Here is a 20,519-nt window from a genome sequence, read left to right on the forward strand (position 1 = left end):
TAAAAACCTGCGTTTTTGGGTGACGCAGTGTCTGTTTGTCCTGTTCCAAAATGTGTTTGATAGCCCTTCAATGAGGCTAATTTCTATTTATATTTTTCCCCTTGACGTGAAAATATTTCTGATGTTTTTCTAGGTGTTGACGTTACCACAGGTGTCCTCCAGAGACCTGTTTTTTTGGTAAGATCAATCACCTTTTGCTTTTTTCTCGTCGTCAAATCGAGGAAAGTAAACCGGAACTGGTTACCAACCTCTTTATCTTTCCCGTTGATGTCCCGTAGACACGTTATCAACTATATTTTTGCGTTTCTTAGGTTCTGAAACGACGGTTCTTCGGCCCGGAGAAAGGTCTATTGGAAAAAATTAGGTGTTTTTCTGGTCCTTAAAAACCTGCGTTTTTGGGTGACGCAGTGTCTGTTTGTCCTGTTCCAAAATGTGTTTGATAGCCCTTCCATGAGGCTAATTTCTATTTATATTTTCCCCCTTGACGTGAAAATATTTCTGATGTTTTTCTAGGTGTTGACGTTACCACAGGTGTCCTCCAGAGACCTGTTTTTTTGGTAAGATCAATCACCTTTTGCTTTTTTCTCGTCGTCAAATCGAGGAAAGTAAACCGGAACTGGTTACCAACCTCTTTATCTTTCCCGTTGATGTCCCGTAGACACGTTATCAACTCTATTTTTGCGTTTCTTAGGTTCTGAAACGACGGTTCTTCGGCCCGGAGAAAGGTCTATTGGAAAAAATTAGGTGTTTTTCTGGTCCTTAAAAACCTGCGTTTTTGGGTGACGCAGTGTCTGTTTGTCCTGTTCCAAAATGTGTTTGATAGCCCTTCCATGAGGCTAATTTCTATTTATATTTTCCCCCTTGACGTGAAAATATTTCTGATGTTTTTCTAGGTGTTGACGTTACCACAGGTGTCCTCCAGAGACCTGTTTTTTGGTAAGATCAATCACCTTTTGCTTTTTTCTCGTCGTCAAATCGAGGAAAGTAAACCGGAACTGGTTACCAACCTCTTTATCTTTCCCGTTGATGTCCCGTAGACCCGTTATCAACTCTATTTTTGCGTTTCTTAGGTTCTGAAACGACGGTTCTTCGGCCCGGAGAAAGGTCTATTGGAAAAAATTAGGTGTTTTTCCGGTCCTTAAAAACCTGCGTTTTTGGGTGACGCAGTGTCTGTTTGTCCTGTTCCAAAATGTGTTTGATAGCCCTTCAATGAGGCTAATTTCTATTTATATTTTCACCCTTGACGTGAAAATATTTCTGATGTTTTTCTAGGTGTTGACGTTACCACAGGTGTCCTCCAGAGACCTGTTTTTTGGTAAGATCAATCACCTTTTGCTTTTTTCTCGTCGTCAAATCGAGGAAAGTAAACCGGAACTGGTTACCAACCTCTTTATCTTTCCCGTTGATGTCCCGTAGACACGTTATCAACTCTATTTTTGCGTTTCTTAGGTTCTGAAACGACGGTTCTTCGGCCCGGAGAAAGGTCTATTGGAAAAAATTAGGTGTTTTTCTGGTCCTTAAAAACCTGCGTTTTTGGGTGACGCAGTGTCTGTTTGTCCTGTTCCAAAATGTGTTTGATAGCCCTTCAATGAGGCTAATTTCTATTTATATTTTCCCCCTTGACGTGAAAATATTTCTGATGTTTTTCTAGGTGTTGACGTTACCACAGGTGTCCTCCAGAGACCTGTTTTTTTGGTAAGATCAATCACCTTTTGCTTTTTCTCGTCGTCAAATCGAGGAAAGTAAACCGGAACTGGTTACCAACCTCTTTATCTTTCCCGTTGATGTCCCGTAGACACGTTATCAACTCTATTTTTGCGTTTCTCAGGTTCTGAAACGACGGTTCTTCGGCCCGGAGAAAGGTCTATTGGAAAAAATTAGGTGTTTTTCTGGTCCTTAAAAACCTGCGTTTTTGGGTGACGCAGTGTCTGTTTGTCCTGTTCCAAAATGTGTTTGATAGCCCTTCAATGAGGCTAATTTCTATTTATATTTTCCCCTTGACGTGAAAATATTTCTGATGTTTTTCTAGGTGTTGACGTTACCACAGGTGTCCTCCAGAGACCTGTTTTTTGGTAAGATCAATCACCTTTTGCTTTTTCTCGTCGTCAAATCGAGGAAAGTAAACCGGAACTGGTTACCAACCTCTTTATCTTTCCCGTTGATGTCCCGTAGACACGTTATCAACTCTATTTTTGCGTTTCTTAGGTTCTGAAACGACGGTTCTTCGGCCCGGAGAAAGGTCTATTGGAAAAAATTAGGTGTTTTTCTGGTCCTTAAAAACCTGCGTTTTTGGGTGACGCAGTGTCTGTTTGTCCTGTTCCAAAATGTGTTTGATAGCCCTTCAATGAGGCTAATTTCTATTTATATTTTCCCCCTTGACGTGAAAATATTTCTGATGTTTTTCTAGGTGTTGACGTTACCACAGGTGTCCTCCAGAGACCTGTTTTTTTGGTAAGATCAATCACCTTTTGCTTTTTTCTCGTCGTCAAATCGAGGAAAGTAAACCGGAACTGGTTACCAACCTCTTTATCTTTCCCGTTGATGTCCCGTAGACACGTTATCAACTATATTTTTGCGTTTCTTAGGTTCTGAAACGACGGTTCTTCGGCCCGGAGAAAGGTCTATTGGAAAAAATTAGGTGTTTTTCTGGTCCTTAAAAACCTGCGTTTTTGGGTGACGCAGTGTCTGTTTGTCCTGTTCCAAAATGTGTTTGATAGCCCTTCCATGAGGCTAATTTCTATTTATATTTTCCCCCTTGACGTGAAAATATTTCTGATGTTTTTCTAGGTGTTGACGTTACCACAGGTGTCCTCCAGAGACCTGTTTTTTGGTAAGATCAATCACCTTTTGCTTTTTTCTCGTCGTCAAATCGAGGAAAGTAAACCGGAACTGGTTACCAACCTCTTTATCTTTCCCGTTGATGTCCCGTAGACACGTTATCAACTATATTTTTGCGTTTCTTAGGTTCTGAAACGACGGTTCTTCGGCCCGGAGAAAGGTCTATTGGAAAAAATTAGGTGTTTTTCCGGTCCTTAAAAACCTGCGTTTTTGGGTGACGCAGTGTCTGTTTGTCCTGTTCCAAAATGTGTTTGATAGCCCTTCAATGAGGCTAATTTCTATTTATATTTTCACTTTTACCGTGAAAATATTTCTGATGTTTTTCTAGGTGTTGACGTTACCACAGGTGTCCTCCAGAGACCTGTTTTTTTGGTAAGATCAATCACCTTTGGCTTTTTTCTCGTCGTCAAATCGAGGAAAGTAAACCGGAACTGGTTACCAACCTCTTTATCTTTCCCGTTGATGTCCCGTAGACCCGTTATCAACTCTATTTTTGCGTTTCTTAGGTTCTGAAACGACGGTTCTTCGGCCCGGAGAAAGGTCTATTGGAAAAAATTAGGTGTTTTTCCGGTCCTTAAAAACCTGCGTTTTTGGGTGACGCAGTGTCTGTTTGTCCTGTTCCAAAATGTGTTTGATAGCCCTTCAATGAGGCTAATTTCTATTTATATTTTCCCCCTTGACGTGAAAATATTTCTGATGTTTTTCTAGGTGTTGACGTTACCACAGGTGTCCTCCAGAGACCTGTTTTTTGGTAAGATCAATCACCTTTTGCTTTTTCTCGTCGTCAAATCGAGGAAAGTAAACCGGAACTGGTTACCAACCTCTTTATCTTTCCCGTTGATGTCCCGTAGACACGTTATCAACTCTATTTTTGCGTTTCTTAGGTTCTGAAACGACGGTTCTTCGGCCCGGAGAAAGGTCTATTGGAAAAAATTAGGTGTTTTTCTGGTCCTTAAAAACCTGCGTTTTTGGGTGACGCAGTGTCTGTTTGTCCTGTTCCAAAATGTGTTTGATAGCCCTTCAATGAGGCTAATTTCTATTTATATTTTCCCCTTGACGTGAAAATATTTCTGATGTTTTTCTAGGTGTTGACGTTACCACAGGTGTCCTCCAGAGACCTGTTTTTTTGGTAAGATCAATCACCTTTTGCTTTTTTCTCGTCGTCAAATCGAGGAAAGTAAACCGGAACTGGTTACCAACCTCTTTATCTTTCCCGTTGATGTCCCGTAGACACGTTATCAACTCTATTTTTGCGTTTCTCAGGTTCTGAAACGACGGTTCTTCGGCCCGGAGAAAGGTCTATTGGAAAAAATTAGGTGTTTTTCTAGTCCTTAAAAACCTGCGTTTTTGGGTGACGCAGTGTCTGTTTGTCCTGTTCCAAAATGTGTTTGATAGCCCTTCAATGAGGCTAATTTCTATTTATATTTTCCCCCTTGACGTGAAAATATTTCTGATGTTTTTCTAGGTGTTGACGTTACCACAGGTGTCCTCCAGAGACCTGTTTTTTGGTAAGATCAATCACCTTTTGCTTTTTTCTCGTCGTCAAATCGAGGAAAGTAAACCGGAACTGGTTACCAACCTCTTTATCTTTCCCGTTGATGTCCCGTAGACACGTTATCAACTCTATTTTTGCGTTTCTTAGGTTCTGAAACGACGGTTCTTCGGCCCGGAGAAAGGTCTATTGGAAAAAATTAGGTGTTTTTCTGGTCCTTAAAAACCTGCGTTTTTGGGTGACGCAGTGTCTGTTTGTCCCGTTCCAAAATGTGTTTGATAGCCCTTCAATGAGGCTAATTTCTATTTATATTTTCCCCCTTGACGTGAAAATATTTCTGATGTTTTTCTAGGTGTTGACGTTACCACAGGTGTCCTCCAGAGACCTGTTTTTTGGTAAGATCAATCACCTTTTGCTTTTTTCTCGTCGTCAAATCGAGGAAAGTAAACCGGAACTGGTTACCAACCTCTTTATCTTTCCCGTTGATGTCCCGTAGACACGTTATCAACTCTATTTTTGCGTTTCTCAGGTTCTGAAACGACGGTTCTTCGGCACGGAGAAAGTCTTTTGGGAAAAAAAAATGGGTATTTTTCGGTTCTGCGAAAATGTACTTTTCAGGCGAAAAATTGACCAATTTTCGAAGTGTACTACTTCAAATGGCGTAGTTTTTTTACGGCAATCCAATATTTTGCTCAGATCGCTTTGGTAAGAGCACGTTCTTATCGAAATAACGTTCTCAAAGATTGCTCCTAAAAAAAAAAAAATCTTTATTAATTATTTTTTTTTTTTTAATTTTATTTTTTGCAGAGGTTCGTTTACAGTTCCCTCCTATTGCGATTTCGCGTATGCGCCCCCCGACGCAACGCACTATCACCAAAAAACTCCTAATTCAATATAGTACAGAAACTGTATCAATAATAGCGTTAGTTAAAAACCGCTCCTCCGGGTCCGGGGGTGGGAGATTTTGGTGGTCGCCCCGCTGCCCTTTTTTGGGGTCGCGGAGTGCGTCTTCCAGGCTCATTCGCGCGCCAATTGGGGGCCGGCGGGGCCGAAAGGCGTCTCTGAAATTTATGTTTGCAAATCTCGATTCGGATGGTGCGCGGTTGTCGGCGTGGCCGCCCCCGTCTGCGCTGCATTGGTGTGTGTCTTCTGCCGGGGGCGAGGGCTGCGCCATCGGCCCGCGCAGGTGCGAAGGGAAACCGCGGTCGGTGGGGCGGGGGTTGGGAGGGTGTCTGCCGTTCTCGGGCGCCCCTTATTTTCTAGACCTGCGGATTGGGTTTTTGGTTTTCTTGGTGGCCTAGTGTTGCAATTCATCAGTTTCAAGGCGGGCGGAGTGTTGTGCAATCTAACGTCGATGCGAATCGTTTCTTGTTGATGCTCTGCACCCTTGCTGGTGGGCGGACTTGTTCCTCTTTTATCCTGTATTTAATACTGGTGTATTTCCGGTAGATGTAGTTTTGCGAAGAAAGGTGCTGATATTTTATTCCTTTGAGAAGGATGTTCTCTTTAAAAAGTGGGTGGGTACTTGTGGGGGCTGCGTAACTAGAAAGGGTGTCAATTTATAGCTGTGTAATGGGTCTGGATGTTATGTATTCTTTTGATGATATGCTTTCTTGTTTTCCTGGTTTTGAGTGAATATCATTCGCATTGGGATGTAGGATATAATTAAGAGAACCTGTATCATCCTTTTGTTGTCCTTGTCATTTATAGATTTAGGACGGGGAGTCCCAATCCAAGCACATTACTCTTGTTTGCTGTGTTCTCTTTTCTTGCTATACCGTGGCCTTGTCACACTTCTTCTCTCTTGAACTATCCTTTTTTCCCACAGACCCTTTCTTTGTCTCTGCGTTTTATCTATATCTCATTCTTTGTCATCAGATCTGGTTCTTGTTCTGTTCAACTACACTCCTGTTTCTTTTCTTTTATGCTTTTGGTGCTTATTCGGTTTTTCTCACACTTTATTTGAACAATTATTGGTGTTTTGTACCGGATTCTTCTTTTTTTTGTGTTTTCACTGTAATGATAAGTACCACAGGAAAATTCGAAGAAGGAAAAATGGTCCCACGGTTGAAGAAGAGATCTGTTTCCTTGGCGCCTTCTTCGTCACTGGTTTCTCACGACACATCAGTTAAGTTGCGAAACAGCTCTATTGAGTCTTTGCTCGTGTTGCGGGGGTCAAGAAAAAGAAAAGATGTACGTGAATCCATGCGTACCGAGAATCAATCAAAGGCACCGGCGATTGAAATTTCGGGTCAATACATGCGCGCTGCCCCTGATATTTTACGCAATTCTTCAGCAAAAATTAAACAATATCGTAATGAAAATATATTTGACATGAAAGCTGAAAATGTTTTGGATAATTCCTTTTCTAGCTTCAAAGGACTTGCTGGTATACCTCTGAGTGAGGATCTATTTGATGGGGCATTTCTCGACTCTAATAAAATAATACGGCGTCAGTGTTTTCAACCACAGTGGTCAATGATTGGAACATTTAAAACCACACTTCACTCACTCGTTGATGTTGATCCGAGACATGATATAATCAAATGGTTTCAAAAATCGCCCAGTGGTGATTTTCAGCAGATACGTGTTCTTCTCTCCTTTGTAAAGGAGGCAAGGGTTTTGAGTGCCACAGCAAAAGAAGTGACTCCCTATTGGGTGATAGTGACCACATCAGCAAGACCTTCCCAGATTGTTTTTGGTTTTGAGAAGTTGGCGGATGCAAACCGAATGAAGGCGGTAATATACCTTTCTTTGAGTTCTTAGATTATTGGCATTTTTAGAGTGATTTGTGAGTTTAGAATATTTGCTAAGGAGGAAAGACTAGATCCAGGAGAGGAGCGTTTATGTACACGTATATATTTTAAAAAAATACCTTTTTTTACTAGATTTGCTTTTGTGAATGGAGTTTAAAGACATACGTCTTCTTAGCATAATTATAATAACATGATGCTTTGCTTTTCTAAAAATTTGCTGCATGAATATATATACAGATATATCGCTGCTAGTTATTTGATGCTTTATTATATATAATTTTTTCCATTTGAATCTTCTTTTGTAAACAAAAAGGCAGATGCGCTCACGTGGTAAGGTAGAGGGACTTGTGAAGGATCTTTCAGGTCAAGCACCTTCATTCCAGGATGAGAAGTTTATTGAGCAATTGCTTCAGCTTATTGCAGATAATGATGATGTGTCTCTCACAACACTTATTGCCATGACTTTGGGAGCGGAGAGCTACCATATTGACTTGAAGCATCAGATCATTGTAGATTCCAGAATGGATTTTCTTCGTTTTTGTGCAAATCAAAACTTTTTTTCATCCAAAATTATCCATTTAATGAAATGGATAACTTATTTCCAGCAGATGATCGAAAATGATTGCAATATTGATAAGATGAGAAATGAACTGGTAGAGTTTGCTGCATCCGAAGTTGAAGAAAGGTGGAAATGGAAATGGAAGCAAGCGGCAGCTCTCGATGAGGCTGCAGTAGAATCCCAGCTCTCTTCCAAAGCTTCAAACAAGAAAGGTACTCGAATGATAGAGAAGGTGACTGTAGAAGAAGTTGATAGTGCTGCTGCGCTTCCTCGAGAATGCATATATTTGACAAAGGAAGAAATGGGGGCTTTTTGTACCTATCTTCTTCATGGAATAATTCAACATGCATCTTTATATTTTTATCTTGCCAACTACTCGCGGGAGAATGGAACGCCAAGGGAAATTAGTTTTTTTCTGGAGCTGCCCACTCCTGCTCCTCCATTGCGACTTGCATTGTCAAAGGATAAGTCGGCGCAAGATGCATCTCAGATCTCACTACAACAACTTCGTGAACAGCGAAGCGCCGAATTAACTACTTTAGTAGATGAATGCAAAGAGGCTGTCTCTCAAGAAAAATTATGGCGCAAAACTAAAGAAACCGAGAAAGCCATGCAGATTCTAATAGATAACGAAGGTACAAAAAAGGCAGTAGAGGAGACATATGAAAGTCTAGAATCTGACCTCTCTCAACGACAGAGACGTATTTTACAGCGCATTACTGCTCTTGAGAAGTTACTAGGTGTTGAGTCTCTCTAATAGGTGATGACGGGAGTAAGAAGGGGAAATCATGTTTTTTTTTGATGTATAGAGTAAGAGTTGTTTTTTTTTTGTGAAGATATCCGTGATCTTGCTTTCCACTGAAGCAAAAAAAAAAAAATTACGACTACTTTTCTCTCTTGTAAATGAGGGGATTTTGTCTCAGGAGTGTTCCTCAAATCTCTTTTATGTCTTTACTTTTCTGAAGAAATAAAGTGCGAAAAGTAAAATACAGTCCTGTTTTCCTATAAAGGAATGTATTTTTTCTTATTTATCTTGAATTTCTTCTGTATATAAGGCATTCGTTTCATTTCTTTCTTTCTCTACTCGATAGTTTTTTTTTTGAAGGCATGGGGTCTATGGAATATAAATGGGGCGGGTTTCTGGAGTAGTTTAAAGTTTATTCATTTGATGTATGATGGATACCTGAAGTTTTTTGATAAACTGCTTTTTTTTTTTTTTGCTCCCTCTCTCTCTCTCTCTGTCTGCGTGTGTGTCCTATTGCCCACAAGGTGAGGCCTTGTTTAAATTGCTGAAATGACGTCCTCGAATACGGTGATGAGTGAGATTTCATGATTAGTGATTTTGTTGATCAATGCGGGTTCTTGGGATGGGTGGGGTTGTTGCTTCTCTGCTGCAGAAGGGGGTCTGACAATTGTGTCAGTGATAAACGCGTTGAGGGTGACAAGTTATGAGAGGATTTTCTTGTGAATTATTGCATTGTATATATGACGTATCGTTATTGTATTCTTGGTGAATATCATTCTTTTGAAAAAAGGGACTTCAGTACAAGAAAAAAAAAGCGCTGGTGACATGTACAAGGTTCAGACATAGACCAAATTAATGATCAGAAGAAACTTTAGAACTGTATGAGGCTTGTATGAATCGTTTATCGTGGTGGAAGTGATATTTACTGATGTATTTCCAAAACTCCCGAGGACAAAAAAAGCAGAGTTGTCATCACTGAAATTTGGCATCTAGTACTTGCCGAACCTCCCCTGTAGAGAGATTGAATTAAAAAAAAAGAGGGAACATACCTCGTGGTTAATAAAGAGAACTCATACTTAATTTTGTACTCTATGTTTTGTGTGATTTTTCTGTTGTTCCCTAGATATTCTGGTATTACGCTGCCTTTATTTTGGCGTTCCACTCCCTTGTCTTTTATTTATTCTCTCTTATAACTTATTTATGTGACACAACGCCTCATCTCCGAGCCTAGGAGTGCCTTGTTTTTTGTACAAGGCGTGAGATTATGGCAGGTAGTAAGACCATGGAACAGATGAGTGTTGCGCTACGTGTGAGACCTCTTCTTCCGGTTGAGAGAGAGCGAGGCGAGAATGAAAGTATAACGGTTCTTCCAGGGGGAAAAAGGGTACAGATTATTACTCATTTGAGCCGCAGCACTCAGAATCAGGTACAACATTTCGACATGGATTGTTGTTTGGGTCCAGAAGTAGATCAGAAGGGGGTTTTTCGTGCAACAGGCATTGTAGATATGTGTAATGCCGCATTCGAAGGAAGAGCTGCTACAGTCATGTGTTTTGGTCAAACTGGTAGTGGTAAGACTTACACCATGAGCGGTCACACGGAGGATGAGAGTGGAGTTGTGGCAGGAGATGGTATTCAGTTCGCCGCGGTGCGTTATATTGCTAAGTTACGTGATCAACTCATGGCCATGGATAAGAATGCGTCAAAAACCGTCACGCTAAGAGCTTCCTACATGGAGTTATTTAACGAACACATTAATGACCTACTGAGCGGTAATGAAGGACTTAAGTGTCGCTGGTCGAGAGATGCTAATAGCTTTTTTGTTGAAGACCTCATGGTTGTAGAATGCTTAAATATAGATGACCTTCTTTTAGTCCTCCGAGAAGGACAAATGAGGCGAAAAAGGGCTGAACACCTCCTGAATGCAGATAGTAGTCGCTCACATGTGCTTTTTACTACATATGTAGAAGTAATAGAAGGTGATCGTCCAGCTCGTCACGGGAAACTAACTTTTGTTGACCTCGCTGGATCGGAGCGCTTGCGAGATACAGGCAGTCAAGGCGATGACAGTAAGTCCATCAATCGTTCTCTTTTTGCCCTGGGAAATGTTATTGAGAAATTATCCAAAGGCCGATCGCCAAACCAAAAAGATCACATTCCATACCGCTCGAGTGTGCTGACGCAGCTGCTGATGGACAGTCTTGATGGGGGATGCCGAACACTTTTGGTGGCGTGCGTAACTCCCTCTTCACGATTTGTAGAAGAGTCAATGCGCACAATTCATTTTGCTCAACGCACACGAAATATTAGATCTCAACCGGTAGAACGTGTGGATGCAACACAACAGGAACTCTATAACTTGAAAATGGAGATCCGTAGGCTCCAGAATGAGAATGCACTATTGCGGCGCGCTTTAGATCTACCAGAGTCAGGATCTCTGGACTTCAACATGCTGCAGAAGAACGATCGACTGCCGTTAACAACGTCGGTGGTGTCTGTGCCTACACATGTATCACCTGTGAGAGCTCTCTCATCCGGTGAACAAAACAGTGTGCAGCAAGTTTCGAAATCTGAAAGTATATCCCAAGTGTCTTGCAACAGCGAACCTACACCACGACTCACTGCGTTAGACATTCTCGATAAATTACCAAGCTCATCTGGCCTTGTGGCCCGACAGCGTCCGCTGCCGTTGGAAAGGTCAGCAGTGCTTCCCACTGGCCTTGGATTCCACGTGGTGTCTAAGAAAAATAAATTGTTTGGTTTGTGATGTGTATTTTGAGAGCTAAAAAGGCACCTCCTTTGAGTTGTTTTTTCTTTATTTAACGTATTGTTTCATCTGGCTCTCTTCTTACATATATACATTTTTTTTCCTATTTCGATTCCTTAAAAAAATGTGTTTCTCGTATGTTAAGGGAAGTAAACAACTAGGGTTTCTAGAGGTGAGCAGATGCGATTGGTTACACACAACTTTCTCTGTTGCCTTGAATGTCAGGCCTTCCCATTAGAGCTACATGACGTACAGATGGAGGTTGTACCCTGCGAGTTCAACTCCACGTTTGTTCGTCTGATGCTTGCCCGCATGGACTACACCTTTTTTCTTGAAGCCTTTAATGCACTAAGGGCTCAACAAGAGCGATTGATGGAGACAGCTAATTCTTTGCCAGAGAGATTGGAGGATGTCGACCTTTCTGACGACTCAGAGGACCTGAAAGTGATTCACTACGCCATACAGGAGGTGGCTGTGCGACAAGGGAGACTTGTCTGCTCTCAGTGCAAACGGGAGTATCCGATCCGTGATTTCATTCCAGATATGGTTCTCGACGGGAAATGAGAGACCTCTGTGTTTTCCTAGATATTTCTGTGTGTGTATGTGCTTTTCTATCTATCACAAATTTCTAACGAGAAGACGTGGTGAAGGGTGGTCGGTTTAAAGTGAATGCGAGTGATGCCAATAGCTTTCTCTTATATATATATGTGTGTGTGTCTTGGTAGTTTCAAACCTCTTTTTCCTTCTAAAGTGGAAAAGAGCAAATCATTCCATCCAGATTGTGGCTTAACTATTTTTCGTTTCTCTCTCTCTCTCTCTCTCTTTCTCTTTTTTTTTTCTTTTTCTTTTTGGTAGTTATATTTCTTTTTTTTTCTTTTCAGAATGAGGCGAAGACGGCTGCGCGAAACAACTTTACTGGATCGTGTGTATGAGCACGTAGTTCTCCCTCCTATCGTTCTACAGGCACTCGACACGGCGGCGTTTCAGAGACTTCGGTCGCTAAAACAGCTTGGGGTATCGTCGTTCCTGTACCCTGGGGCTGTTCACACTCGTTTTGAGCACAGTATTGGTGTGGCGCACATGGCAAGACACCTTCTTATGAACATAAAACGTCGGCAACCAGAATTAGGCATAACCGATGATGATATAAACAAGGCGATGCTTGCTGGTCTTTATCATGACATTGGACACGGGCCTTTTTCACACCTTTTCGAGGACGTCATCACTATGCGCTGTTGTGTTGTGTTTAACCATGAAGAAATGTCAGAGCGCATCACACGGCGCGTGTTGGGACGGTTGCTCCCTTTTGATGATGTTGAAGATATCATTGGTCTTATGCGTGGGAATTGTGTTGCTGTGGCGAAGTACGGTGAAATCATCAGTAACAAACGGAATGGGATTGATGTGGACAGACTGGACTACTTTATTCGTGACTCGCTGTGCTGTTTTGGTAAGCCAACGGTGGATGTACGCGTGAATCGTCTCTTTAACTCTGCACGTTTGGTTTGTGACGGCGGGCAATGGCAACTCGCCTTTGAGGAGAAGCTTGCACACTCCTTGCGTGAGCTCTTTACGCTTCGCGCGAAACTACATAAAAATGTGTACCAACACCATGTTGTAAAGGCTATCGGACACATGATTGGAGACGTTTTCCACGAGGCTGTACCATACTTCAAGGTGGGTGGCCATACGCTCCCCGAGTGTGCCGCCAATGATGAGTTACTGATGAAGCTTGGTGACTGGGTGTTAGAGGCGATTGAGAGCAGTGCGGAGGAGAAACTGCAACCAGCACGGGACCTCATCGCCCGCTTACGCGCACGTGATATTTACCGCCTTGCCTTCTCGCGAACTCTCTGCCCCGATGTGACACTTCCGTCAGGGTGGCTGGCAAGTCTCTCTGCTGATATCGTAGCATGCGCAACTGTCTCACGACCTGTCACCGCGGCCGACTTCATTGTAGATCTTGTGGTCATTAACCAAGGAAAGGGGCGCAGTGACCCACTGCGGAGTGTTCTATTTTTCAATCCCAAGAGACCCTCACAGTCTCCCTCGAGAATTTCAGAGGAAATGGGCTACAGCCCACTCTTTACCCCGTTTGCCTACGAAGAACGCACATTAATGGTATTCGAACGACGGGACACAGATGGTGCCGTTCGTGCAGCATGCGAACGGTTAGCGGCAGACGATATACATAGAACTTTCTTTATGCACTCGCTACCGTTCTATAACGAAGCTTGACTTTCCACCATTTTTGGTGCAGCACGTTATTCCCTGGGGTCCTTTTCTCTTGCTATATGTATCTTTTTTTTTATTACAAAAAATTGCTACACCGCCTACCGTCTCTTTTTCTTTTTGCTTTTGTTTTCCTCATCGTTTTTGCCTTTTTTTTTGTTCATCTCGATTCTGAAGGTGTGGGTCTGTGTGAGGGTATATTTGTGTGCCATAACGAGTCGTGTATTTTTTCGTTAGACGAAAGTGATGCAGAGGACGAGGTTGTTACTGATGCGTCTCCCAAAGGCACGTCGCCCGCGCGAGAGACCCTGGGAAATCTTCAATACACGCGACTTTGGTTTTAGTGAGGGGTCACAAAACTACAGTATGTGGCTTATTACAGCTTCTACGTTTGCGAGTTTGTTGCTATTTGAGGGATACCAACAAACGCAACGCATCCTCGCGCGCGGTGACACATGTCCTGCGTGTGAAGCCGCGAGGGAGCACTACCGACAGCGTATCGCCATCAAGGAGTACGAGATGCAAGAGGGGTTTAATGGTGGTGGTCGTGTATGATATTTTGGTTTTCTATTATTATTTTTTGTGTCCTGACATGGGCAAAGGGGAAAAAGGGAAAATACAGTTTCATGCTGAAGGCACTGATATGAGTACATCTTTCGTTCCCACTCTCTTTTACTGACACACACACACACACACACACACACACACTTTCTCTCTGTTTCTCTTACACATTGTCTTTTTTTTCTTGCTGTTCAGAGACAGGTAGATACAAGCCACCTAAGCAAAACAACAACAACAACAAAGAAAGAAACATATTGCAAATGATTGAGGATCACGCTGAGTACGGACACTACTACCCCAAAATGTTGGCGAGCTCCGTGTTGACGCTTCCTCAGCAGGGGGCAAAGGAACACCAATGGTCCCCGTACGCGGATAATGGCGGGACTATTGCAGCCATTGCCGGAGGCAATTATGTTATTCTTGGAGGTGACACAAGACTGAATGGCGACTTTTGCATCCACACCCGCAATGACTCCTCGAAACTCTTTCAACTGACTGATCGTGTTTTTCTTGCATCAACGGGCATGCAGGCGGACCGCCTTCAACTGCAGCAAATGCTGAAGTATCGGATCCAGTGGTATCAGTACAACAATGGTGGAAAGGTACCATCTATAAAGGCCATTGCGAAGCTCACCTCTACAATGTTGTACCGGCGGCGATTTTTCCCATATTACACGTTCAACATGATCGTCGGCCTCGATGAAAATGGGGCAGGCGTCTGCTACAGCTATGATCCCGTCGGTTCTACGGAACCTTTTCGCTATGGCACTTGCGGTTCTGCCAGCAGTTTCGTGGAGCCGCTTATGGACTGTCTGCTTACACGGCAGCACATGGTACAGCAAGCCCCGGCGGAGTTAAGCTTGACGGAGGTACTCGAGATGCTTAAAAATGCCTTCACTGGTGCGGCAGAGCGCGATATCTTCACCGGCGACGCTGTGCGTTTTCATATCATCACTTCGGAGGGTGTGAGGACTGAGTTGTTTGAGCTTCGCAAGGACTGATGATATGCGTGGGTGCACAGATGAAAGAATGAATGAGTGAACGAGTTTAGAAGCGCAAACCATATTTTAGGAAAAAAAAGCAAAAAAAAAAAAAAGAACAGTGGTCAAGGGGGAATGTTTCTGCGATGTGAAATGTGCGAAAAAGATAGCTTCCCACCACCTTGGTGATACTTCTAGGGTCTCTGCTGTATTCTTTGAACTCTTGTGTTAATGCTGATATGCTTTTCATCGTCTTCTTTTCTGAAAAATTCCATTCCCTTTCCTCTCTTCTCTTCTTTCTTTTTTTTTATTATTGCAAAAAAAAAACCCTCTATTTTTCTCTCTCTCTGTGTTCGTGTGTCTGTGCCAAAGGTGAGTGCAGTTGTGGGTGCAAGGTTTGTAAGAAGCGAATAAGAAGGGGGGAGGAGTATCTCTCTATCTCTCGCTTTCTCCGTGTTTCTGTGTTTGTGTGTGTCTGTAGGGGCAAACCTCTTTGCGTGTGTGTAAGTGGGAGAGCTAATAAGAGGCGAGGTAAAAGAAAGGGAAGACGCGAACAATGAACAAAGGTGTCGTGCGGTTCCATGATGTACACGAGGTACCTTATGGGGTTTTCAGTCCGCTGTCACCGCATCCAATAGTTGTGCGACACAAGCAGTACCCGTCACTGCATCATTACTTTCTCAGCGAGCGTTTCTCTGACTCCCCTCTCGCGCTGGCCATCCAGTCAGCAACATCAGTGTGGGAACTAGATCGACTTGTGAGAGAGGCTGAGAAGAATGGCTTCCAGCGTGAGGATTGGAACAGAGTAAAGGTGGATGTCATGCTTCTTGGAAACTACATGAAATTCAAGCAGAATGATGCCGCACGAAATCTGCTGTTAGAAACTGGTGACAGACTTATTGTCGACCACACGGCGACAGATGACTTCTGGGGGGATCGAGGGGACGGGACTGGGAAGAATATTCTCGGTATTATTCTGATGGCGGTACGGGAACGTCTACAGCGTGAGACTACCAAGGCACGGAAAAAGTAATCATTTGTATAAAGTCTTGTGTATTTTTCATTTGCGTTGTTCTTGTTCTTGTTATTCTCGTTCTTCACTTCTTTGTGCTGTTTTTCCAGAACTCATGCACCTATGTACATTCCAGATGGAAATTTCTCCATTTTTTTTTCTCTCCTGCGTGTATGATGACTGATTATCTGGTTGATTTCTTTGGTTACTTCAGCAAAAAAAAAAAAAACAACTGCCGAAGTTACTTTTGATATGATCTGAGTTGATTTTTTTGCTTTCGTGCGTAATTTGTGAGCAACACCCTCCCTGAACGATAATGTATTTATTTTATTATCTGGTTCATTATAGAAGAGCTAGGATAGCATTGCTTTTGTTTTTTTTAAATGCGAAATTTGTTTTTCTTGACTGTGCTCTTGTTGGTGTTGGAGCTCGTTCCAACAGGAGCTGTGTACGCCGCAGAACCGGTGGTGACAGACAAGGTGTACTTCGACATCACCATTGGCGACGAGCCGCTTGGCCGCATTGTGATTGGGCTCTTTGGAAAGGATGTGCCCAAAACGGTGCAGAACTTTAAGCAGCTTGCGACTGGAGAAAACGGATTCGGCTACAAGGGATCCATCTTCCACCGCGTGATCCGCAACTTCATGATCCAAGGTGGTGACTTTACGAACTTTGATGGAACAGGTGGCAAGTCTATCTACGGTGCCCGCTTTGGGGACGAGAACTTCAATATTAAGCACTTCGTCGGTGCCCTCTCAATGGCAAACGCCGGGCCCAACACCAATGGTTCACAGTTCTTCATCACCACCGCACCCACACCGTGGCTTGACGGTCGTCACGTTGTCTTTGGAAAAGTGGTCGAAGGCATGGATGTCGTGAAGAAGGTGGAGAGTGCAAGGACGGGTGCTAACGATAAGCCAAAGAAGACAATAAGGATTGCTGAATGCGGGGTGCTATAGGTATCCAGTAAGTATGCATATTTCTCTCCACTCTTTTCGCTCTTTCCCTCCCTCTCTCTCTTTCCCGCGTGCATATATATATATATATATAACTCTGTGCTTGTGCGTGTGCGTGTGCGTATGGGAGTATGTGGAGAGAGAGTCTATACGTGGGGATAAGAAAATAGGGTAGTACAAACTCATAATTGATGTTGTTTCGCAAATATCATTGTTCCTACATTTCTTAATGCAACAATAAGCTGTCTATGTCTCTACTTTCCACCCTCACCACTTTCTTTTTTTTTTGGTTGTATACAACTTCTTTCTTCTGTTTGACTTCATCTTTTTTATTTTATGCCTTGTAACTACATCATCTTTGATAGGAGAAAAAATACGTGTTTGGATAGATGCGCCTCTCGTACGGCGACCAGCTGATCGAACTCGATCAACAGCGACGGGCGAGGGTGTATGGGAGGGGCGCGAAGCGACTCCACCTCAAAGTTCTTGCCACAACCAGTGCGCTGATGTACGTTGTGACTCGTTTTGTAGCGTGGATGTACCCCAAATCAGTCACCCACGCTTGGGTTGACGATGTATTTGTCGAAGTCGTCGAGGATGACGCTCTGGAGAGTGTATGCGTCATCCTCCGTTGGATCTTTCTGTGGTCGATGTTTCTTCTAGTGCTCTTGACATTCAAGAAGGGGAAACGCCAGACGCTGCCACCGCGGCGTGATGCCCGTGTGGGTGTGAATGAATTTCGGCGAGCGAAGGGGTGGGCCGCACCGTTTTCTGCTATTGCTGTTCCCGCGGCGACGGTGTTGGGTGGTCTTCCAAGAGTGCCGGCACCAATCACCTCTGCCGTCGTTGAGGCGCAAGAACAACGGCAGGAGCAGCGACAACAACAGCCTATTCGTTCGGAAGCGGAGCTGGATGAATTCCTCATGTCAACGAAGTTAGAGAGTGAAAAAGAGACTGAGGTAACTGTGAAAACTTCAGCTCCTACGGGAACTACATTTACTACTGCTGGGTTCAGTGCCCCCTTGGTGGGCGGTGGGATAACAGTGGGGCCATCGGATGGCATTCGCGTGCAGTATAGCAATGGTGTTGATCAGCCACCTGCTTCCCAGCCCGTTGACACAGAATGGGCTGGTCTTGGGATCCTCAACGCAGAGCGCTCGCTGCTCAAAGTGCGCAAGTGGCTCTCTGATGTGTGTCAAGAACTTGCGGAGGAAATTGCTGCATGCGATCGCTGGTTTGCAGAGCATCGCATCAGCTCCTTTGATAGCAGGCACAGCTTACAGGAGACAATTTCTCTGCCACAGACGCCACCTGCTGCTGGTGTGGGTTTTGCTTTACCCACCATAGCCCCCAACGGTACGGCGGCAACAGTGACACTGCGCAAGCTGGAGGCCCTTGTGAATGAAAGAAAAAAACTTACTGGACAGGCACAGAATGTGCAGAACTTCGACACCATCTCCCATCTTGACCAGCGTTTGGGGCTCGAGGCGAAACTGGACCTCGGCAGCACGTTCCCGCTAACGTCATCATTCTCCGTAGCGGAGTTGCAGGCGAGGCGGCAGTATATCATTAAGCGAATTCGTACTTTTGCGTCACAAAAGACTTTGGCATCGTACAAACACAACCGTGGTGATGTGGATACCTGGCGTGATGAATTCCCGAGTGACGCACACCTACTGATTCACATTGTCCGCGTTTCTGTCGATGGGTTTGCCAACTATGTGAAATTTCCACACCAGCCGATGAATCAGCAGCAGGATCTAGCACTTTTTATTGGGGACACTGGTGAACCATACTTCTATGTGCGTTACCGCAGCGGACCTGTTGATAAGACGTACGCAACGCACAAGGGTATCGTTTCTCTATTCGAGGCGTTGCTGATATTTGTGGCTATTGTGCGCACTTACCACAACGCATCGTACGGAGGCATATGGGGCGTTATGGATTTGTCCCGAACGGGTTTGCTTGGCGTGCTTTAGAGAGAGAGAGAGAGAGAAAAGAGAGTTAATGATACGCAGTATATGCGTATCTGGATTTAAGAAAGCAGAGAGGTTGTGGAGGAAAGAGAATGGAAGAGTGACAGGTAGAGAGAAGGAGAAAGGTGTTGGCACCAGGTGATGTGGGTTGGAAGAGCTACAGGAAATGGGGAAAAAAGTAATGAACATTAAATCGCATCTCTTCTTTTTCTCTTTTTCTTCTTCCTCGAAGAACGTTGCTTTACGTAAGTACAGATTAGAGCAAAAAAAGAAATATCGAACGAAAAAAAAGTGTATCTATACAATGCTTGGCAGTGCTATTCCTGTAAGGGTGCTTGACACTCACGTTCTGGATCTGTGGGTTTTTAAGGTGAGTGGTACCTCTGATCTGGACTTTGTGCTGTGCGACGTTGCTGCCAGCGAGGGAGATCGTCTCGTCGATTACAGTTGGCTTGACCCCTCTGTGCGGCCAAGGTTTCACAAAAATGATACTGATTCCAATCGCGTGGGTGCGCTTGTGCGCTGGATCGAGTGTTGCTACACCAAGAAGTGTACGAACGAGCTACCAGATCTGCTGGGCGAGTATAGTAAGTCTTTGGAATTTGAGTACGACGCAGTTCTACGCAGCATTGGCGAAGGCGGCAAGCGTCACGTGGAGGGACTTGCGCAACCGATTGGATCTGGCGCTCACATCACACTGAACATCCCGCTGCTGCTGAAGGACGAAGAGTCCACTCACCGGAGGCTGTCGAACATCATCGAGCTATACGCCAAGCTGTTGGATCGACCTCTCGATGTCGTTCCACGATTCTCACGTGTGGAGTTGTCGCTTCTCATAACCTGCGCTACCACTGCACGAAATACAACTGTCGAGGTGCTGTCAGAGCGTATTGTAATGCACGTAGACGAAGACAAAAACGGTCACCAAGCGAATTTCGCGCCATTTATACACAGTTGTATAAACTTTCAAGGACTGCCACGGTATGCAGCGACTATGCAGCATGGGGCTAGCTTTATGGACTACATCCCAGAACTCGAGACGGTACTGCGGGACTCAATTAATGAACCGATACACTTTTTGAGTATTGTGTTGGGGGTTTCCTCATCCTTTGGTAAACCCGTCAGTATTAGTATTTCCATGAGTGATATTGAGAGCAACGGCGATAGTAACGACATCAAAAGGAAAAATAGCAGCAGGGGTGGGTGTCCTGCGAGTGAGGCCTTGCCGGCACGTTCGGCTGTTTTTTGCGTCGCAGACAATGAGACACAGTTTGGTTTTTCCATTTTAATGCGCTATCATGACGGCTGGACACTGCCGTCCATTGGGATCATCGCAAACCAATACCCTGGGGGCACTTCACAGGAGTCGACACTTAAGGCGAAGCTGCAGTACCCAGATGAAGTGCGTCAACTCGAGAAGAAGTCTCGACTCGACGGACGGATGGAAGTTACATCTGTCTGCGACGCCATTGTGAAGATCTCCTTAGATACCATGTCGTCTCTAATCACCAGGGGGCAGTGAGAGAGTTGCTATATCCAGGCTACTTTTTTCTTTTTCTTCTTTCTTTCTTGCTTGATTTCTTACTTTTTCTTCTTTCTAAATATTTGTCTATATACCTATTACCTGTTTATATTTGTCTGTGGA

The 20,519-nt window shown here is 43.9% G+C and overlaps 12 protein-coding genes across 12 annotated transcripts; 11 read left to right on the forward strand and 1 right to left on the reverse strand.

Annotated features, from left to right (window-relative positions):
* Positions 1-5,219: 5,219 nt before the first annotated feature.
* Positions 5,220-5,504, reverse strand: LSM04_007692 (uncharacterized protein; the record flags this gene model as incomplete). Its single annotated transcript, XM_067337114.1, has 1 exon — positions 5,220-5,504. One exon carries the CDS (start codon positions 5,502-5,504, stop codon positions 5,220-5,222), a length of 285 nt encoding a protein of 94 aa, XP_067187673.1.
* Positions 5,505-6,385: 881 nt separating this feature from the next.
* LSM04_000888 (uncharacterized protein) lies at positions 6,386-7,096 on the forward strand (the record flags this gene model as incomplete). Its single annotated transcript, XM_067337231.1, has 1 exon — positions 6,386-7,096. The coding sequence occupies one exon, from the start codon at positions 6,386-6,388 to the stop codon at positions 7,094-7,096; it is 711 nt and encodes a 236-aa protein (XP_067187662.1).
* Positions 7,097-7,403: 307 nt separating this feature from the next.
* LSM04_000425 (uncharacterized protein) lies at positions 7,404-8,402 on the forward strand (the record flags this gene model as incomplete). Its single annotated transcript, XM_067337348.1, has 1 exon — positions 7,404-8,402. One exon carries the CDS (start codon positions 7,404-7,406, stop codon positions 8,400-8,402), a length of 999 nt encoding a protein of 332 aa, XP_067187661.1.
* Positions 8,403-9,672: 1,270 nt separating this feature from the next.
* On the forward strand, positions 9,673-11,157 carry LSM04_005904 (Kinesin motor domain; the record flags this gene model as incomplete). Its single annotated transcript, XM_067337462.1, has 1 exon — positions 9,673-11,157. The coding sequence occupies one exon, from the start codon at positions 9,673-9,675 to the stop codon at positions 11,155-11,157; it is 1,485 nt and encodes a 494-aa protein (XP_067187672.1).
* Positions 11,158-11,337: 180 nt separating this feature from the next.
* On the forward strand, positions 11,338-11,721 carry LSM04_008328 (Trm112-like protein; the record flags this gene model as incomplete). The annotated part of the gene is made up of 1 exon (XM_067337576.1): positions 11,338-11,721. One exon carries the CDS (start codon positions 11,338-11,340, stop codon positions 11,719-11,721), a length of 384 nt encoding a protein of 127 aa, XP_067187676.1.
* A 318-nt stretch (positions 11,722-12,039) lies between these two features.
* On the forward strand, positions 12,040-13,395 carry LSM04_002325 (HD domain; the record flags this gene model as incomplete). The annotated part of the gene is made up of 1 exon (XM_067337689.1): positions 12,040-13,395. The coding sequence occupies one exon, from the start codon at positions 12,040-12,042 to the stop codon at positions 13,393-13,395; it is 1,356 nt and encodes a 451-aa protein (XP_067187665.1).
* Positions 13,396-13,659: 264 nt separating this feature from the next.
* Positions 13,660-13,944, forward strand: LSM04_003092 (uncharacterized protein; the record flags this gene model as incomplete). The annotated part of the gene is made up of 1 exon (XM_067337804.1): positions 13,660-13,944. One exon carries the CDS (start codon positions 13,660-13,662, stop codon positions 13,942-13,944), a length of 285 nt encoding a protein of 94 aa, XP_067187668.1.
* Positions 13,945-14,210: 266 nt separating this feature from the next.
* LSM04_003961 (Proteasome) lies at positions 14,211-14,951 on the forward strand (the record flags this gene model as incomplete). The annotated part of the gene is made up of 1 exon (XM_067337917.1): positions 14,211-14,951. One exon carries the CDS (start codon positions 14,211-14,213, stop codon positions 14,949-14,951), a length of 741 nt encoding a protein of 246 aa, XP_067187669.1.
* Positions 14,952-15,486: 535 nt separating this feature from the next.
* On the forward strand, positions 15,487-15,963 carry LSM04_005366 (NADAR protein; the record flags this gene model as incomplete). Its single annotated transcript, XM_067338035.1, has 1 exon — positions 15,487-15,963. One exon carries the CDS (start codon positions 15,487-15,489, stop codon positions 15,961-15,963), a length of 477 nt encoding a protein of 158 aa, XP_067187671.1.
* Positions 15,964-16,325: 362 nt separating this feature from the next.
* Positions 16,326-16,901, forward strand: LSM04_009070 (Cyclophilin-type peptidyl-prolyl cis-trans isomerase domain; the record flags this gene model as incomplete). Its single annotated transcript, XM_067338148.1, has 1 exon — positions 16,326-16,901. One exon carries the CDS (start codon positions 16,326-16,328, stop codon positions 16,899-16,901), a length of 576 nt encoding a protein of 191 aa, XP_067187677.1.
* Positions 16,902-17,287: 386 nt separating this feature from the next.
* LSM04_008124 (Cytochrome B561-related) lies at positions 17,288-18,877 on the forward strand (the record flags this gene model as incomplete). Its single annotated transcript, XM_067338259.1, has 1 exon — positions 17,288-18,877. The coding sequence occupies one exon, from the start codon at positions 17,288-17,290 to the stop codon at positions 18,875-18,877; it is 1,590 nt and encodes a 529-aa protein (XP_067187675.1).
* A 301-nt stretch (positions 18,878-19,178) lies between these two features.
* Positions 19,179-20,396, forward strand: LSM04_002655 (uncharacterized protein; the record flags this gene model as incomplete). The annotated part of the gene is made up of 1 exon (XM_067338373.1): positions 19,179-20,396. The coding sequence occupies one exon, from the start codon at positions 19,179-19,181 to the stop codon at positions 20,394-20,396; it is 1,218 nt and encodes a 405-aa protein (XP_067187667.1).
* Between the last annotated feature and the right edge of the window lie 123 nt (positions 20,397-20,519).

The sequence above is a fragment of the Trypanosoma melophagium genome, assembly GCF_022059095.1.
Source record: "Trypanosoma melophagium isolate St. Kilda chromosome Unknown ctg40segment0, whole genome shotgun sequence".
In the NCBI taxonomy this organism is placed as follows: domain Eukaryota; phylum Euglenozoa; class Kinetoplastea; order Trypanosomatida; family Trypanosomatidae; genus Trypanosoma; species Trypanosoma melophagium.